General features: G+C 40.5%; 2 protein-coding genes across 5 annotated transcripts in view; both read right to left on the minus strand.

The window, feature by feature from the left end:
• Nucleotides 1–1508, minus strand: part of FAM133B (family with sequence similarity 133 member B) — a 33193-nt gene extending 31685 nt beyond the window's left edge. The window contains exon 1 of one of the 2 annotated variants that reach the window (XM_054692338.1): nt 1390–1508. In XM_054692338.1, the coding sequence (XP_054548313.1) occupies nt 1390–1413 (24 nt within the window). In that variant the 5' untranslated portion in view covers nt 1414–1508. The remainder of the gene's footprint in view (nt 1–1389) is intronic. The other variant, XM_054692341.1, reaches the window with a different exon arrangement.
• Nucleotides 1509–5990: 4482 nt separating this feature from the next.
• Nucleotides 5991–18005, minus strand: part of CDK6 (cyclin dependent kinase 6) — a 225163-nt gene continuing 213148 nt past the window's right edge. For all 3 annotated transcript variants that reach the window (XM_037507918.2, XM_054692343.1, XM_054692342.1), the window contains exon 8: nt 5991–16043. In XM_037507918.2, the coding sequence (XP_037363815.1) occupies nt 15897–16043 (147 nt within the window). In that variant the 3' untranslated portion in view covers nt 5991–15896. The remainder of the gene's footprint in view (nt 16044–18005) is intronic.

An 18005-nucleotide genomic window follows, 5' to 3' on the forward strand; every position in this document is an offset into this window, starting at 1 on the left:
CAACCACTGCAGCATGAGTTTGATCCCCAGCCAGGGAGATACCCACATGGCGCAGCAGACCTCTTCTGACTCGACCGCTGCTTCCCTCAGCAGTGTATTTCAGTCAATCTGCCTGTTCTGCTCCCCACTCTGTCTCTGGTGAATCCTCTCAACTCCCACACCTCTGGCCTGTACCCCAATTCTTGTATGCATAAATAAATCTTAAAAAAAATTAAAAAGCTAGTTCATTAGATTTAGTATGTAATAAACTACATCCCCCATCCCCACACTTTGTTGCTCCGTGGTTAAAACTATCAGACAGGTCCAAGCACTCCTAAAATTGCAACCCAAGCTTATCACTAATTTCTTATGTTTACTGTCCATCTAATCTGATTTATAACCCAGACTTTCCAAACCAACCCACTGGCCATGCAATATGCCTTCCTCCCACCGCTGCCTGTCAAAGTACCTTGTGAAAGCCCTCAGAATTTACAATCCCTATCAGAATTTCCTTTTCCTCCCCCCATTTAGTATAGTTACTTCTGTATCTCGTTTATCTCCTGTACCAGAGTAATAACTTTCTTGCCAGCCACTTGCCCGGCTACTTTGCCTTTTATGGTTTGAACTACTATCAATCTCAGCTAAGGTTGCAGATGAATAACGATCCCCATTTACAGACGACGAAGCTGAGGGTCAGAGAAGAAAAGCAACTCATTCTAGGTCGCCACATCCTAGGGGACTAAATGAAATAGTCAACTCTGTGCCTTCCTCCCCAAAGCAAACCGTTCTCACGCCACTCATTCCTTCGCAGGGTCTACTAGGTGCCAGGCAGTGCTGGGCGCCAGGGACACGAAACCCAAAAGATTAAATTCTGATGCTCCAACGGGAGCTCGCCAACGGGAGCTCGCCCGCCGCGAGAATGAGGGGTGATGTAGCTGGGGCCACGTCCGAAGGTTCCGCGCCTCCATCCCACCTTAGTGCGCACGAAGGGGTGCGGGGCTGTGGTGGGCGAGTCTGAGGAGGGGGCGAGTCCCTGCGCCTCCCTGGAGTTCAGGCTCGAGCCTGACACACTGGAGGGGAGAGGGCGACCCCGCAAGCCCCTTTGGCTGCAAAAACTGGGCGCTGCTGGCCCGAGCGCAGGAGGAAAGGGAGCTGAGGATCAGCACCAGAGTGCAGGGTTGGGGCAGGGGAGGAGAAAAAAGGGGATACAGTAAACAAGGCTGAAAGGGCCGAAGGCGCCAACCGAGGGCGCGGCGCGCCCGAGTCCGGGACCGCGGGGGGTGGGGCCGCATCCCCGGCTCGAGTCCGAGCGCAGCCGCCGGCCCTCAGGCCGCCGGGAAGGGCCAGCGACCCCGCTCTGCTTCCACCGGGCCCCGCGTCGCCTCATTGTTCTCCCCGCCGGATACTTACCACCCGATTGTCCCGCTTCCCCATGGCGCCGGCCTGAGCGCGGTCCGAGGCGGAGGGAGAGCAGGCCAGCGAGGCGGCCCGCGGGCCCGCCGGAGGTCCTGTGGCCGACTCCCCACCCCGCCCAAAGAGCGGCGCCGCCAGTACCGTCGGGCCGCGCTGGGCCACAGCGCCACCTACCGTCGAGGAGGAGAGGCGGGTCGGGCAAGCGCAGGCGGTTTCCAAACGTTGCTGGGATCACACCTGTTTTTTACCATTCGCTGGAGGGCGAGGAGCGATGCACTTCTGTGCAGCACCCTTAGTTAGCTGTGCAACAGCTAACTCGCTTCCATTCGGCCTTGGATTGTTTTGCTCTCTTCTATTTCTGCACGCTGAGATAGTCATTCGAGGGTGTACAAGTTTTATTCCAATATATGTGTTTACATAGAACAGGACGGAAGTGGTCCTTCACAGAGTCCATCAGGTAGGGGGAGAGAAGGCAATGCTGTTAGAGATGTTGCTAATGAAATTGTCCTTTAAGTCCCATTCCATTCATCCAGCATCTGTGCATTCATTTCACACTAATTTTGAACAGCTATATTGTGCTGGGTGTCTGGAAGCTGAATCTGTAGAGAACACAAAGTCGATTAAGATATTCTCTACCCTTAAAGGTCTAATTTATATCCTGATAGGGAAAATAAGTATATTCAAGTCCAACTTTACTCTGTTATGCGATAATATTATCAGTACAGTACTAAAACTTCAAGGAAAGTGGTCTGGATTCCAGAGATGGAGTCATTATACTTAATAAGTATGTATGGATCTGAATTAAGCTAGGTCCCCCTGGGTTCATCTCAGTAAATGTCATTAGAAAGTAATTGAAAATCAATTTGGATTCTGTTGGAACTCTTGGAAAATAGCAAAATGACTTACACTTGTTACATACAAGAAAACTCCTTAAAATTATCTTTCCCAGGCCCCCCCCCTGGTGGTGCAGGGGGTTAAGACACAACCTACGAAGTTATTCGCAGCCACTGCAGCATGAGTTCCATCCCCCGCCAGGGAGATACCCACATAGCGCGCTTGGACCTCTCCTGACTCGTCCCTGCTCCCCTCAGCAGTTATTTCAGTCAGTCCGCTTATTCTGTTCCCCACTCTATCTCTGGTGAATCCTCTCACCCCCCACACCTCTGGCCTGTACCCCAGTTCTTGTATGCATAAATAAATAAATCTTTAAAAAAAGAAAAAATTATTTCCCAATTTCTGTCTTTTTCTTATACTGCATTGCACAACAGATGCTCTCAACTCTTCTTTTTTTCTCTCCCTCTCAAAACTTTCCCAAATACTCTTAAATGCAGTCATTGGTGGTTCTACTCACTAAATATTCATCCTCATTTTGCATTTTACTGTACATTGGAGCTTCCAGCCTTTCTTTTCTTCTTGTCCTTCATTACCCCTGATTGAATTTAGGTACGCTCCAGTCAAACACAGACTTCTCTGTAATTATACAAGGAAGAGGAGAACTGTGAATACTCAGGTTCTTTTTTCAGTGATTCATTTATAGTGTTTTTCATATTCCAGGAGTTATTTCTTGGAAAATTACAGATATTATTTCCATTACTTATGGGAGACTATAGCTTTCTTCCTTTTAGTTCCTTTTTGCCTTTTACTTTCTTTGGCTGATTATACACAGTACAGAGGTTTAAAAAATGTACCAATACTATGAGTCAACAGAAAGGTGTCTGTTTCCTTAGATGTCTGCCTCTGGATGGAGTATGGATCCCAAGGTGGGCAAGAGAAATGGAGATAATGAAGAAGATCAAAGCTGTTGGGAGCTCATCTGGGTAGACTTCAGAAAAACTGGATCAGTCCTGGCCATCTCAGGGTCTAACTTACAGTGACTTAACAAGAATAAAGATATGCTTTTCATATCCTCTATATACGCGATTTGCTAATAAACACACTCACTTTCCTTTTAGGTATAAACCTACATCATTTCCCAAATGCTCTAGGCATAACCAAGGATTATGCTCCACTTTTCAGATGAGAAAAACTAAGATTAAGAGAAGCAAAGTAATTTTCTCCAGTTCCCATAGCAAGGATGTGGAGAAGCTAGGAATTTAAATTCAGGCGTGACAAACTTGAAAGCATATGGTTTACTTAGACCATCACACTGCTTTTCAGGGGGTGAGAAGGAGGATTGAGAAGTGGCATTATAGGTGGATGATAAAGGTAAGCAGACTTCTCACAGAACAGCTGTAGCAGGACATTCTAAACAGAGGGAACAATAAAACAAAGTACTTCCTCATCCTCTGCTTCCCCTCCTCTTAGAGATCAGAACTTTGCTGCAACTAGTAGATATTCACTTGCACTCCGTAAGTTAAAAGAAAAAAGAAACAGCTGGAGGCTAACTTTATTGTAAGGCTATGAGGAGTTTCAAAGCCCAGGGAACAGGAATTCCGTCTCTGCATTTCCTTCTCTATCCACGTTCAGCTTACCAAGGATCCTCTGTGCATGCAAGGAGAAACATGGCCACCTACAGATCTAAATTTATAGGTAGCACTTTCAGACATTTGAGAGACTGAGTCTCTTCATCTCGTATCCCATGGGATACTCCACTTGCTCCGTCTGCTATGTGGAGGAAGATGGTGTTTGCAGAACAAATACACCCTCCTGGGGTCCTCCCCATCATGTTCTTGCCTAGGCAGAAGGGAAGTGTAAACTGAACTGATATTCCAAAGGGCAAAATCAGTGGCAAATATCTAATGGGCTCTTAACGGAATGATGTTCTAAGTGTAGCAGAGTTAACTGAAGCATCCTTTGGTACAATACTTTGAAGAAATGGTACAAACTTGGCTGTAGATGTCCATGACTTGAGGAATCATGTATCGCTATCACTCACTTTTTACCCCCCTTATATTGTCATTCATTTTTGTACAGTAATTGGTTTCTCCCCTTAGATGTAGACCCCACAGTTCTCCCATCATCTTATCACCGGTGAACTATCATCATATTCCCTTGCGTTCTTCCCTCTGTTTTGGCCTTCCCCCCTCCCTGCCCGGCTGTATGCTTCAGATCTATGGTATGACTCACCTCTTAATGAACTGCAAACTTTCCATTTCTTAGTAAAGATCGAATTCTTGACTTTCTATTCATGTAGATTTTTAAAATTTATTTTTTAAAAAGATTTTTTTTTAATGAACAAACTGGGGTACAGGCCAGAGGCGAGGGTGAGAAAATTCACCAGAGACAGAAGAGGTCTGCCGCACCATGTGGTTATCTCCACGGCAGGCCGGTATCGAACCCGCACTGCAGAGGCTGGGACAGCTTCACAGCGCTACGCTCAACCCGTTGCATCACCGGGGAGGCCCTATTTTTTTTTTATAGATTTTTTTTTTATTTATGCATAGAAGAACTGGGGTGTAGGCCAGAGGTGTGAGACGATTGACCAGAGACAGAGTGGGGAGCAGAACAGGTGGATTGACTGAAATACACTGCTGAGGGGACAGGAGAGGTCTGCTGTGCCATGTGAGTTAGTTCCCTGGATGGGGATCAAACTCAGGCCTTAGGGGTGACAGTGCTTGAGACTTAATTCCTAGGCTACCAGGGAGGCCCAGACTTTTAAAATTTAGGTGCAACATAGGGCCTTATTTAAAATAAATTAAGGAAGTCTTAATGAGAGCTTCCAGGGTATTCCAAAGGATTATTTAAAAACACTTGCTATTGTGCACACAGTGGGGGATAAATGGATTAGACAATAACTATGGTCATCTTTTGGTTATGGTACAATATCTCAGTAGCTGCTCTGTCTACTCTGCATCTGGCAAACATTCATATAAATAATCTTTTTCTTTAAAATCCTTCAGTGGTTTCAAATGCCTTCATGACTTCACCTCCTGACTCGTCACCTACACACACCCCCGCCCTTTCTAATTTTTTTTGAACATTAAGTCATGGCCTATTAGTGAGGCTGTAAAATCAATTTAGTGGATTTTCTAGCAGTATTTTCAAAGAGTGGAGAAAAAAATATATGGGTGTATAAAGTAAAATCGAAAAGAACATTTGTGGGGCACATGACATCATTTTCTCAAAAGTAAATTTCCAAAATTAGTGTAAGTGTGACCATGTGTATCATGCTGTTAGATTTCATTTCTTTTTTAAGGCAATGATCCAAATATTTGAAAGCCAAGGTCTCAGGAGAAGCCTCACCAACCTTTCTGACTTTTCCTGATTGCTTTCGTTTGCCTTGTATGACAGGCAAACACTGACTTTTGTTTTTGAATATATTCAGGCAGTATCTGATGAGCACCGTTGCTCATCTCCAGTTTACTAGCAATTGTTTGCATAAAACTTTTCCAGTCTCAGTCTATAAGCTTCAGAAAGGAAGGCCCATCTTGGTGCAGTCACTGGTTAGTATTGTGAATGAGAACTTACTAAGTATTTGTTGCTCCAGCTCAATGAGCCATTTAGTCTTTTTTTAAACATTTGAAATCTGAAAAGGATCTTTAAAGCAAAAGTGTAAAATATATTTTGCTAAAACTTGCTACTTAATTATACATTACTAACTGCAATTATATTCATTTCATATTAAAGTAAAAAGAAAAAGACAGGATAGTAATTCACCTCCAAGGAAGCAGTTTAAAATTGCTGCTTTTATTACTTTTATTTGCTACCAATATTTTTATTTTAAGAAATACAAAAGGTATGACAAATATACAAACCATTTTCTTTTTTTTTTCTTCAATTTTGCTTGTGCATAAATGAAAACAATGAACTGGACATTGATATTTTAACACCAATTCTTAGAAAAACAATGAATTGTATAATCTGACAATAAATACCTAAATTTGCTTTCTAGCACCCAGTAAGACATCCAGTTTCCAAAGGATTATTGATCTGTAACCCTCTGAATTTTCTGACACCTTACCTTTGCCATTGCAACAGAGTCACCATCAGCAATTTTACCTCTCCAAACAGTCTTAGAATAAGGCACATGCTAGAATGGCTACCTCCGACCTCAGAAACCCTAGATCATAAAGCATCCCTGACTTGAGCTATTTTCCAAAAAAGGTTTCTACTCATGGGGTATTTAATGCAAGCTTGGTGGTCCTTGGATTACATATTACATGACACAAACACCTACTACTTTTCCATTGTCTTCTTCAGGTGGAAGAATCTAGAAAAACTGACCTGTTTTTTCATCTACCAAAAGGGTGGGATGCGAGATCATTTAACTCAGGGTGCTATGAAGAGGGTAACTTTACAGATAAGCTTGATTTCTTTTTTCCCTTCTTTCTTTTTAAAGTTTGCTTCAAGAGGGCTTTCCCTATGGAAATGAGGGTTGGGTGGCTACTAGAGTGGATCAGCCCTTCCCATTCAACATTTGACTAATGCTGATTTTTTTTTTTTGAGGGCTAAATCTCTATATGTATAAGGTCCCTGCTTTTGGAGAGTTGCACTGCACCCACACTTGGGGAGAGCATGAGAAAAGATGCCCAGGTAAATCTCATGGGCCAGTGGGGTAACTCTCAATCTTGTGTACAGAGAAAAGAGCAGAAGCAAGTATCTAACACCAGCCATCTGCTAACATTGTTGCAAGACTGTTCCAGGCCAGGAATTTCCACACTACTTCTTAGACCTGCTAAATCCAAAGCACCAAAACCAGAGCTCTCTGTAGCCATATGAGCAAACCGAATGAGAGTAATTTTGCACCTTTAAGGAACATGCACCCTTATAAGTGTGTACCCTGATATTAAAACTACAGAATGAGTTTCAAGTATGAAGAAATACAGTAAAAGGATAGCCTGTAGATGGACAGAAAACAGTTATCTGGAATGTGGTTTTATATTCTTGGTTAGTTAGTCTTTTTGTACCACAGCCAAAACTGAATGCTCTATAGAATGACTTGGTTTAAAAATCAAGATACATACAAAGATGCTAGAAGGCATTCGTGATTGGTGTTGTGAGCACACTGTGCCCAGCACCGTGGACCTTCTCTTTATGACTGAGCCCAGTCAGCTGAAGGTCAAGTAAGGGTGGTGGCCAAGCCTGAGCAGGCACATCCTGATGTCTAAAGTATCATGTCCCTGACACCCAAAGAGCAGCAGAGGATGGAGAGCACCTCGTGGACAGGCCAGGATGGGGGCAGGGAGAACGTAAGCAGGAGAGAGGAAGGGAGGCAGGGGATGGGGCAGTCCTGGTGATTTCGGGCTGTTCACCCAGCCTACATAAGTATCTGACATGCACAATCTCTACATCTGCAGAACTGTGATTTCAAATGCAGAAATCAACCAGTCAAATGTCCAAACTAAGATTTTTTCTACTTTTAAAATATTTTCTATTATATGTAAAACAATAAAATAAAATAAAAAAGCATACTAGGAACGATAGCCTTGCTGAAACCTATTAGAAAGTTTTAACTAGGCCCTATCGGATGCAGAAATACTAACACAATTTACAGTGAAAACATGCTTTTACACATCTAAGAAATGATAAACCTATGAAACCCTTTAGTTCTAATCTGCTCTCTACTGGAACTGATATTGTGCTTTTCTCAACACATACTGCTCTTCTGTTCCAAACACTTGCCATCTAACCTTCAGATCAAAACCTAAAAAACCAGAAGTGCAACAAGTTTTGGAGGTGCTGGGATTATTGAAAGTTAAAATCCCACTGTCGACCACTGTACACACAATCCTGATTTTCACTTTTAGACTGGATTGCTTCTGTACAAAATCAACTGCTTGAAGTACAGAAACTTGGAATTCTCCATCTGACTTTGCCAACTGGAAGCCTCAAGGCACAAGCTGACAGTTCCGGTTCTACAGAAAACTCTCACATTGCTCTCCTGACAATACTACATGTTCCCACTACTGCACCTACCGGGACACTAGCTCATGGGGGAAGTGTCTTCTCAAGGCCAGACAACAGGGGACACTACCCAGGTGCCCATCTCTGTTCGGCATGTACCCCAATGGTCATCTAGCAGAGTTCAACTTCAGGCAGCATCTGCTTTTCTACCTGTATTTTTTGTTTTTGCTGTATCTTCACACTATACTATATGACTATTTGACAAAAGAGCAATTAACAAAGTCCTTTAATTCCTTTATATATTGATAAAACACCTACACACAAAAACACTACATCTATAGTGTAACTATGTATAATCATGTTAAATGCATGCAGCTTATTTGGGGACTTAGTCTAATTACTTTTTTTAAAATTCATCAACACCAGACTAACGGACATTAAGATGCAAGTCCTAATGTGGTCTGTCTTCCTTATACTTTTACAGAACTAGTGTGGTTCGGAAATAAATAACATACATGAATAGAAATAATTTATGCAAATGTAGAACTTGAAATAGAAATTCCCCACGTTGTTAAGTGCTGATTCTATGAGTGACTCAGACCATATGCTAATATATTACCAGTCATAGGACAATAAATGAACACACAGAGAGAAACTATAACATTAATGCATACATTGTTGCAAAAATAGGACCCAATGAGAACATAATGTACTTAGGGGGCTTAAGAAATGCCTTATTGCTGGGATCTGTTTTCATTATTCAAAGGCTTCAAGGTGAATTTCAGAGTTGCTGGTGATCATAGGAATATTTTTAGCAAATACATATTATTGCATTTCATAAAACAAGATTAGGAACTTTCAAGTAAGGGTAAAAAGGTATTTTCAGGATCACACCTAAGCACATCAACATAATTTGGCTAGAAACCATAGAGAATTGGAAATTAAATAACTGAGGCTCTATGTTTGCTTATTAGCATTATGGGTGTAATTCCTGGTAGCAATATGAACAGTTATGAGCCCCCTTTATGAAAATCTAAACTACTCCTAAACTACTCCCACAAAAGTTTCCTCTAAACAGGAAAACCCCCTACTTCGTGAGAAAACTTGCTAACAAAACCTTACTTACTTAACGAAGGAAAAAAGAGAAAGAAGAAATGGGAAAGTAAAGAATTAGGAGCTTTTGCCAACTGAGGACGAAGCAGAAAATAAACAAAATTTCAGAACAAAACTTTTCCAGGCATAACCTTTTGCCATCATATATGTAGAATGATAGAAAATAAAAAAATAAAAAATCTTTGCTGTAATTATACATCTTCTTTTAAAAAAAAAAAAAAAAAAAGCTGAGCTTAGAGCTTGAGAGATGCCCGGTAGACAGCTTAACGAGCAGCATCTCTTATACCCGAACTTTCGAAGAAATAATGTGTTGTACTTTTTTATGCACAGATGACATCCGTTTGCTTCTAAGGACATATCGCTTCCTAAGACTGCACAGCAGATGCCTCTGAGACAGCAGCAGGGCACACGGACCTCGGACAGTATCCCGCCGGGTCTGCACTTGCGGGCGCTCACCGGGGAGGGGCGGCGGGTCCCGGACAGCCCCGCCCGCTGCCACTCGCCTGCCAAGGGGCGGGGTGCCGGGCGGCGCCCCCGGAGGGTGGGAGCTGAGTTTGGAACACAGGCAGAGTTCAGACTGGCCCAGGTTCGAGTTCGGCCTTCCACTTAGGGGCTTACGTAGAGAGGGCTTTTAAGCAGAGGGATGAGGCTGACGATTTCTCAGGGAGCTTTTGGACAGCCCCAAGTTTGTGCGGCATTTCGGTTCAGTAGGAATAGGTGACACTGGCCACGGCTCCCACTGGAGGGAAAGTGAAGCAGGCACTATTGAATTTGTGCCACTTAGAACGAATAAACTGCCTTCTGCCAGGCTGCGCTAAGGAAAACTCCGAAAAACACTTTTCTTTCCTCCTAAATTTCAGTGATATTATTGAGGAGCGTGGCTTTTAAAATTCTAAAAGCATCCTGGAGCTAGCGGGTCATTACACTGAAACATGACTGTGTGTGTGTGTGTGTGTGTGTGTGTGTGTGTGTGTAGGAAGTAGCCAAAACACTTCAAAACTGAAGCAATGACTTACATAGATACATTCCTGTTACTATATTTTTTTACATTAGAATTTCTTGTGAATTTATACTTGATTATAAAAATGTAAAAATTATCAGGTCTTTTGATATTTTAAAGCTGCTTCAGCTAGCTGTTCTATTTAGAACAGTTTTGTCTACTTAATTATTGATGTTATTTTGTTCATCTGATTTTTAACTTAGGTATATTTAAAGGCCACCATGGCAGGGAATTTGAAAGCAGCTGACAGACTATCCTGTACAAATGACAGTTGCCTTCATAGTGCTAAGCCTGCTGATATTTGTAAAGTCAGCACCTAAAAGAGTGAGGCAATGAGGTACCTCAAAAAATGTTTCCTGAGTGAATGAATCACTAGGCTTTCTTTATGTACTGAAATGAGTATGGGTTTATTATCCATCCTGAAGAACTATTCACTTGCAATCTTTCATAACCTAGCTAACAACTAAAATACTTAAGTCACAGAGTATTATGAAAAACTATTACTCATTTTGAAAAACAAGTGCCAGGCAAAAACTAAACATGTGCAGAAAAATCATTAGAATGAAGTGTTTAGAAGTACCTCTTCAGCCTTGCTCAGATTTCCCTTCCCCTCCTCTCCTCCCCCCCAAAAAAAGTGCCACCTTGTGGAACACACTGGAATAAAACAAGAAGGCCCATCTCTTAGGGTGGTTAAATTTTAAACATTTGCAAGAAAAATTCCCTTTCCTTACCATATTAATTTCAAATTGTTGTAATAGTATTTAAATACTCGAAAAACCTGTATTTATTTTCAGGTGGTTCTTTTTTTCTTCTTGAAGGCCATAGTGTCAGTATTAGGGACACATAAATATGTTGATGGAAGTCCATTCATTTATCTAAATTAACTCCCTGGGAATGCTAAGAAATAGGAAATATTTTTAGAAACAGATTCATGTTAAAAACACACAACTGAAAGAGGAAAAACATTTAAAAATCAAACCCCTTCTCTTTCTACATTTCTGTTTTTACAAAGATCAGAAGAAGAAAAGGCCAAAGAAATATTTTTGGTTTATTTTTAAAAAACGTACAAGTTAGAAATGCTTGAGATATAGGTATGTAATAAAAACAGGTTGAAAGTTGCATTGATAAGAAATAAAAATGTTATTTTCTTATGCTTTGGAGGAAAATACATTACTAATTATCTGAGGACTTACACTGCTTGACAGGTTTTCGGTAACCTCAAGAAATTTTTCCATTCTGTAACTACCCTTCCTAATCATATGCCTGAATGTATTAAATGCACATGAGAAATGGTTTGGGTTTCACAGATTTTCAAAATTTCTGGTGGTACAGGGAACAAATGCCTTTTTAAAATTTTATTTTTGTTTTTGCAATGAACATTCTTAGGCTTGCATAACAAGTTTAGCTTCATGTGGCTGCTTCTCTCCATGAAATGAGGAAAGGAATACAGATTTTTTTGGTTTGCTCAGCTCAACCCTTAAAAATATTAACTGTTTTTTCTTGCAAGCGTTTTTCGGTAAAATTTGTTTTTGATGGTATAAAGTTCATAGTTGCCAGACAACTTTAATAATGCTTTTGATATATTTGCTAACAAAACAAACTTCCTTCAAAATATATATAACTTCAAAAATATCCTCTTTGGATACCTTCATTTTCTCCAGAATTTCCTTTATTCATTGTGTACTGTTATTAAGAATAAAATTTAAAGACTGAAAAATTTTGTAACATCTTCATTTTTATTAAATAAAGACATTTTTAGGTGTCACATATAAAACATGTATTTTTTTGAATTCTATCAATATCTAAGCATTTATATTTTAACATTTTTTTCAAGTTAAGTATTCTATAGTTTCTGTATTAATCAATCATTATGGTGGCTTATTAACTTTTAACATTATTCTTTGCTATACTCAACTATGCAACTAAAGTCTGCATTTTGGAAAATATGAGACACTCGTGTTTATTATAAAAAAAGTGAAGTTGTCACTTAAAAAGGAGTTCTTTCAAGAATTTTAATGTTTATATTAGGAAGCTTACATGATTTAATTTCCATAATAGAATGAGAACTAAAAAACCTGACTTTGAAAACACTTTTCAAAGCAAGAGCTTTAGTTAGTTAAAAACTCAATTTAAATGCATAATTTATGGTTCAAAATGTTTAGTACTATTTAAACCTTTTCCCATCAAGATGGATAGCACCACATTCTGGAGTCAAACTAGAAAATTCTCTATTGAAAGGAAAAATAGACATAATATTCCTTTGAGACATAATATCCTCTGCACTCTTGTACTTTTCATTCTTACTTAAAACTAAAAGGTTGAGATTCTATTCTTAGGTGAATATTTTGAACTATTTTAAGTAGGTCACCTGGGGCTAAATGAAAAGCATGCCATTCACAGCTTGTGTTCCTGAGAGAAAATCATGAGAATACAGGGGGCTGAAATGGTCCTAAGTTTTCTTCCCAAGCAGGTTCTTTGCTCCTTAATTTTCACTACTTCAAAGGAGAGACAAGATGGGAGGCTACAAGGCATTGGTTTGCCACAAGCACCAGGGAATTGTATTTTAAAGGCTAGGTTAGGTCTGTATTACCTTAAGTCCTCTGATATTGTATGACGCTTACATGGTTAGGTTTTTCTTTCACTCATTTTAAATAAATACAGGTTGTTACAACGCCACCCTTGCCCACACTTCCCATAATGCTTGGGCCACCAGAATGTAGAATCATATAGACACTATCGGCACATTCTTGCTCTAGTAAGAAATTCAAATGTGAATTCAAATCTGTTGCTTTATTTCTACTGCTGTAAGCTGCCTCAGTATGACCTCAGGCAGTATGCCCTTTTCAGCAACAATCACCTGGCCTTTGGCAAAGAGGCAAGGGCCACATGTCACAGAAGAATAAGCTGTTCTCAGTAAGTTTGTATTCTATATGCTTCAAAGTGCCCCAGTGGTACGGGTGTTTGGATTTCACAAGTGGTGATGTAAAAGACAAAAAACGAGATAATAATCAAGTGCAACAACCACACCGACAGAATTGCTGGTGTGGTGAAGTTCAGAGAGGCTGAGCAGCCCGCATTCTGTTTCTCAGAGCATAATTTGCCAAGTATTTATTGTCATGATGTTTGTGTTTTAAGTTTTCTTTATAAGCACTACTGAGAAATGAACCGAAGGCATAGGTTAGAAGTAAAAGTTGAGCTCTCTACTTGTTTAAAATTCTACAGAATGCTGAAAAATTCCAGTTAGAACAGCTACATTTTCTTGAATGAACTTATGAAAAGCTTTTGCAAAAATAAAAACTCAAGTTATGTTCACTATAACCATGGGTACTAGGTAAAAAGCTCATGATAAATCAGTGCAGTTGAGTGTGAAATTCAATTTCTAGGCCCCAGCAAAAAGGTCTGTGTAATTCTGACTCCCAAAGGGAAGGCAGAGCTCACTTGCAGAGACTGCAATCCACTTTGCACTGAATGCTCAGGATTCATTATATCTCAAGCATTTGCAGTGATGACAAAACATAATCAACATGATCACAAGGATAAAAAGAAAAACATATTCTTATGGCCCATCTTCTCATTCATATCTTGCTATAGAAAAATTTTCCTGCTCTTCAAGTTATTGAATTAGAACAATGTTAAGTGATACACTCCTTTAGAAAAGAATGGTTCCTGACCTAAAAAGCTCTCAAGGAGAAAAGTCTGCTAAGTTTTTCTCTAGTTAAGATAGTTGAATACAAATATTAAACTGTAAAGAATTCAGTAAGGCTTGACAAATGTATAATTATAAACGTCACCTGGAACATCTTCTACTGAGCGAAGTATTGTCCATTCTTTGAAAATCCTCATTCTAAAAATGTTCTGTTACATGCACATAAAACATGAGCCAGAAAATCAAGGTAACAAAAATCTTCCAAAAGATACACAATGTCTTTTGGTTACTAGAGCTCACTGAGCACTAACTACATATAAGGCAGAGATGGCATGGAATACCAAGTACTATAGAGAAAATGCAGAAGAAAAAATAAAGCTGTTCACAATGCCCCAGCCAGGGAGGCTCTGCAGGGAGCAGTGGTGTGCACAAGGCACTAGGAACAAGCACAGCCTGGCAGATGGGGAAGACATCATTTACAGAGCAAATATGTATTTCTAAAAAACAGTGAAAGACATTTCCTCAGATACTATACTGACAAGATATTCTATAAAAATGTAAAATACTACGTAACAGTTTAAAGCAATCTATGTGCTGGTGATAGAGAAGAACCAATATTCTACTCACTGCCTAGGCAACAACAGTGAATGCCAGGTAGGAAGATCACATTAGACAGAGAACAACAGGAACCTGCTGGGACTTCGGAATTGGAGCCGTAAACCATAATCTGAATCTATCTATGAAGGGTTCATTGAAGGACAGAAAGCAGAAGGTACATGGGAGCAGCTTAAGCAATCTGTTATTAGTTATGTAATGGTAATGGTAGCAATACATGTTAGAGGCGCTGGGGGAGAGATATGATGGATACTTTGCAAACAAGGCAGTGCATGGTAGAAAAAGTACAGTGTAATAGGTGGGGAAAACATAAATGACATTCCGGGCTCTAGTCAGAGACAACTACTCTCCAAACCAAAGCAGGAAACAGTTTCTGACAAATTCCTAAAATCAAAAACAAAACAACAAAAAACAAAGAGGAGATAAATCTCAAACCAAGAAATAAAGGTTTTCTCTATTGTTTTAGATGACTTTTGCCTATTTGAGGTATATGCTCTAAATCTATAGCAACTAATAAAAAGCTTATAGGGTATTTTTCAAAGGGAACAATAAAGCGTATTATACAGGATAAAACTGACTGAACAATGAGTAAATTCAGCTTTTGAAGAGTAAATAGAATATGTGCTTTTAAAAAACAGGTCTCTGAAAAGATACTAGAATCATTTTTTTCTTTGCTGTGTGTAAAAACTTCATCTAGAAAGTGAACCTTTTACTGCTAATAAATTTAATGCTTTTGGCCAGGAAAGAAATGCTGAGGACATAGGCTCAACTTTCTAATTTGAGAAGCTCACTCTGCTGAATCACTTTCAGTCAACAGATGCCTGTTATTTATCGGTCACTTTGAGTCTTTACAATTGAATTATTCTTGTTGTTTACAGAAAGTAACACTTTAAGATACCAAGATTCACACACACACATATACACACACACACTCAAAAGTACCAAATCAGACTCCGGCAGCTGCAGAGAGATTAAGATTACATCACAACTCAGCTGTGCCTGGATTGCTCACTCCACACTGGCAGCATTCAAGGTTAGAAAAATGAAATGGCAGCACAATTGGTCAGCAGCTTCTCTTCTTCTGGAATTTTTCCAGGTTCTTGAAACAAACAAATAAACAAACAAATAGACAAACAAACGAATGAACATAAAGCTGCAATCACTCTTGCATTGATTTCAAAAGAGTAAACTAGGCGGTTTCCTTGGAGAAGCAGAGCCCATCCAGAAGACGGCAGCTAGAGGTTTCCAGCCAGTGATCCACAACAGCTCTGAAGGGCTTACTCAGGGGGACCCAACAGCCACCAAGGGGGTTCTCTGGATGATCAGCTCAAGGCAGTGGCTGGGACTTCAGGCTGTATTCATTTCCGAGCTGTTCTGGCTGGGTGGCAGATGGGAATCCAGGTTTTCCTTGAACCTCTCCAGGTCATGGAAGTATGGGTGAGACAGGGCACCGTAGGCAGATATTCTTTTGGCTGGATTAAATGTCAAGCATTTCTGTCATGAAGAAAAAATACCGATAGATATAAAACTGTACACCCATTTGAATAATGTTGAGTTACACAGTACTCATCTTCTATGTGTTCTGTGTTTCTTCCTTTTTTTTTTCATCCGCTATATGTTTCTAATGGAAACATATAGGAAAAGGCAGTAACTTTTGGGTTTCTTGGACTGCTGCTACCGAGGATTTCTTTCCAAACCACCCAGGCCCTTTAAAAGATATTTTTGAAACATGCATACAACTTTATTTAGGTAGTGATTTTTTTCCAATGCTAGGAAACTTTAGTTGGCATCTTCACTCCAACTTTTTTTTTCATCCCGTCCCAAGGCTTGTCAATAAGCAGAAATGGAAAGAGGTGGTCTTGCTCAGGTGTAAAGGGAATTACTAAACAAGGGTACCCTGTGGAGGAGGACAAGTGGGGGTTAAAATCTAATAATTCAAGCTAGTAAACCATGCACTCTGCGGCAGGACTACACCATCCACAAGAAGGGATGTCTTCCTTCTAATTCCTATCAAGGTGCCTATGGGTTAATGGCAGACCTATGGGTCCATTAGGTTTAATGCTCGGGGTTGGAGATGAGTGGTTTGGTCAGTCTGAAGGGGCTACTGAGGTAGGTCCAAGAGGAAAGATCAACTTTTGGGGCAGCAATCTCCATTCCCAAATTTTTGACACATAGTTAATTACAGTGTTTCCCTAACTTCAGTTCTATTCCACTCCAACACCAGGTAATCCTTTTTTCAGATCCTCCTCCTCCTCTCTTTCTCCCACACCCCCAAAGCACTAATTAACAATATAAGTAACAAACAAAATGAGTAAGACCCACCCACTGCCCCAAAGAGCTCACGAATTGCAGATTAACTGATTTATAAAGTTCTCCAATCTTATCATTTTTGTGATGCAGAGTCCACTAAAGTGAGTCAGATATTTTAAAATGCCCTTGAATTTTAGTCCTTGCTGTAATCAAAAGTTAATCTGGATTTAATCTGGATTTCTGCCTTTAAAGAGCTTGTAGTCCCAGCCAGATTGTGATTGGATCATAGACTGCTCTGATACTCTGTTGAACATTACTGACCTAGAAAAACATGCATAAACAGAAAATTCAACATATAATTTCAGGCCACCTGTAAGGCCACGTAAGAATTCTTATGTGTCCACCATGCTAGTGGCTCTGTAGTGACGTCTACAAATCAAAGAACTAAGGGACAGTAGAGGAAGAAGCGTGTTTGTTAAATGGGTCTACTGTTGCCAATATTATATATATATATATTTTTTTTAAGATTTATTTATTTATTTATACAAGCACTGGGTACACTCAGAAGCGCGGGAGGGTGAGAGAATTCACCAGAGCCAGAGCGGGGAGCAGAGCAAGCAGAAGGACCGAAGTACACTGCTGAGGGGAGCAGCGGGCAGCAGGAGAGGTCTGCGCGCCATGTGGGACCCTCCTCTGGTGGCCGGGGAGCAGCTGGGGATCGAACCGGCGCTGCAGAGGCTGCGGGCAGCTTCACAACCCGGCACTCAACCGCTGCGCCACCAGGGAGGCCCTGTTACCAATATTGATAAACATTCATCTTTAATTATTTTTTAAAGGTTTATTTTTATTTATGCGTGCATGAACTGGGGTGTAAGCCAGAAGTGAAGGGTGTGCGAGGATTCACCAGAGACAGAGTGGGGAGTAGAACATGCAGATCTACAGAAATACACTGCTGAGGGGAGCAGCAGAGAAGTGTGCTGCACCTCGTGGGTCAGTTCTCTGGCCTAGGATCGAACTCACATTGCAGTGGCTGGCGATAGCTTAATATGGCTGAGACTTTTAATTCCTGTGCCACCAGAGAGGACCAACATTCATCATTAAAAGGCTGACTCACCAAAGGACAGGAAAGCAGGGCAAAATTCTCGAGCCTGAGTTTATTCTTCCAGACTCCAAGATGGGAAAATTAAGTAGTGGCATTAGAAAAGG

The sequence above is a fragment of the Talpa occidentalis genome, unplaced genomic scaffold (genome assembly GCF_014898055.3).
Source record: "Talpa occidentalis isolate TD23 unplaced genomic scaffold, MPIMG_talOcc4v2.1, whole genome shotgun sequence".
Lineage (NCBI taxonomy): Eukaryota > Metazoa > Chordata > Mammalia > Eulipotyphla > Talpidae > Talpa > Talpa occidentalis.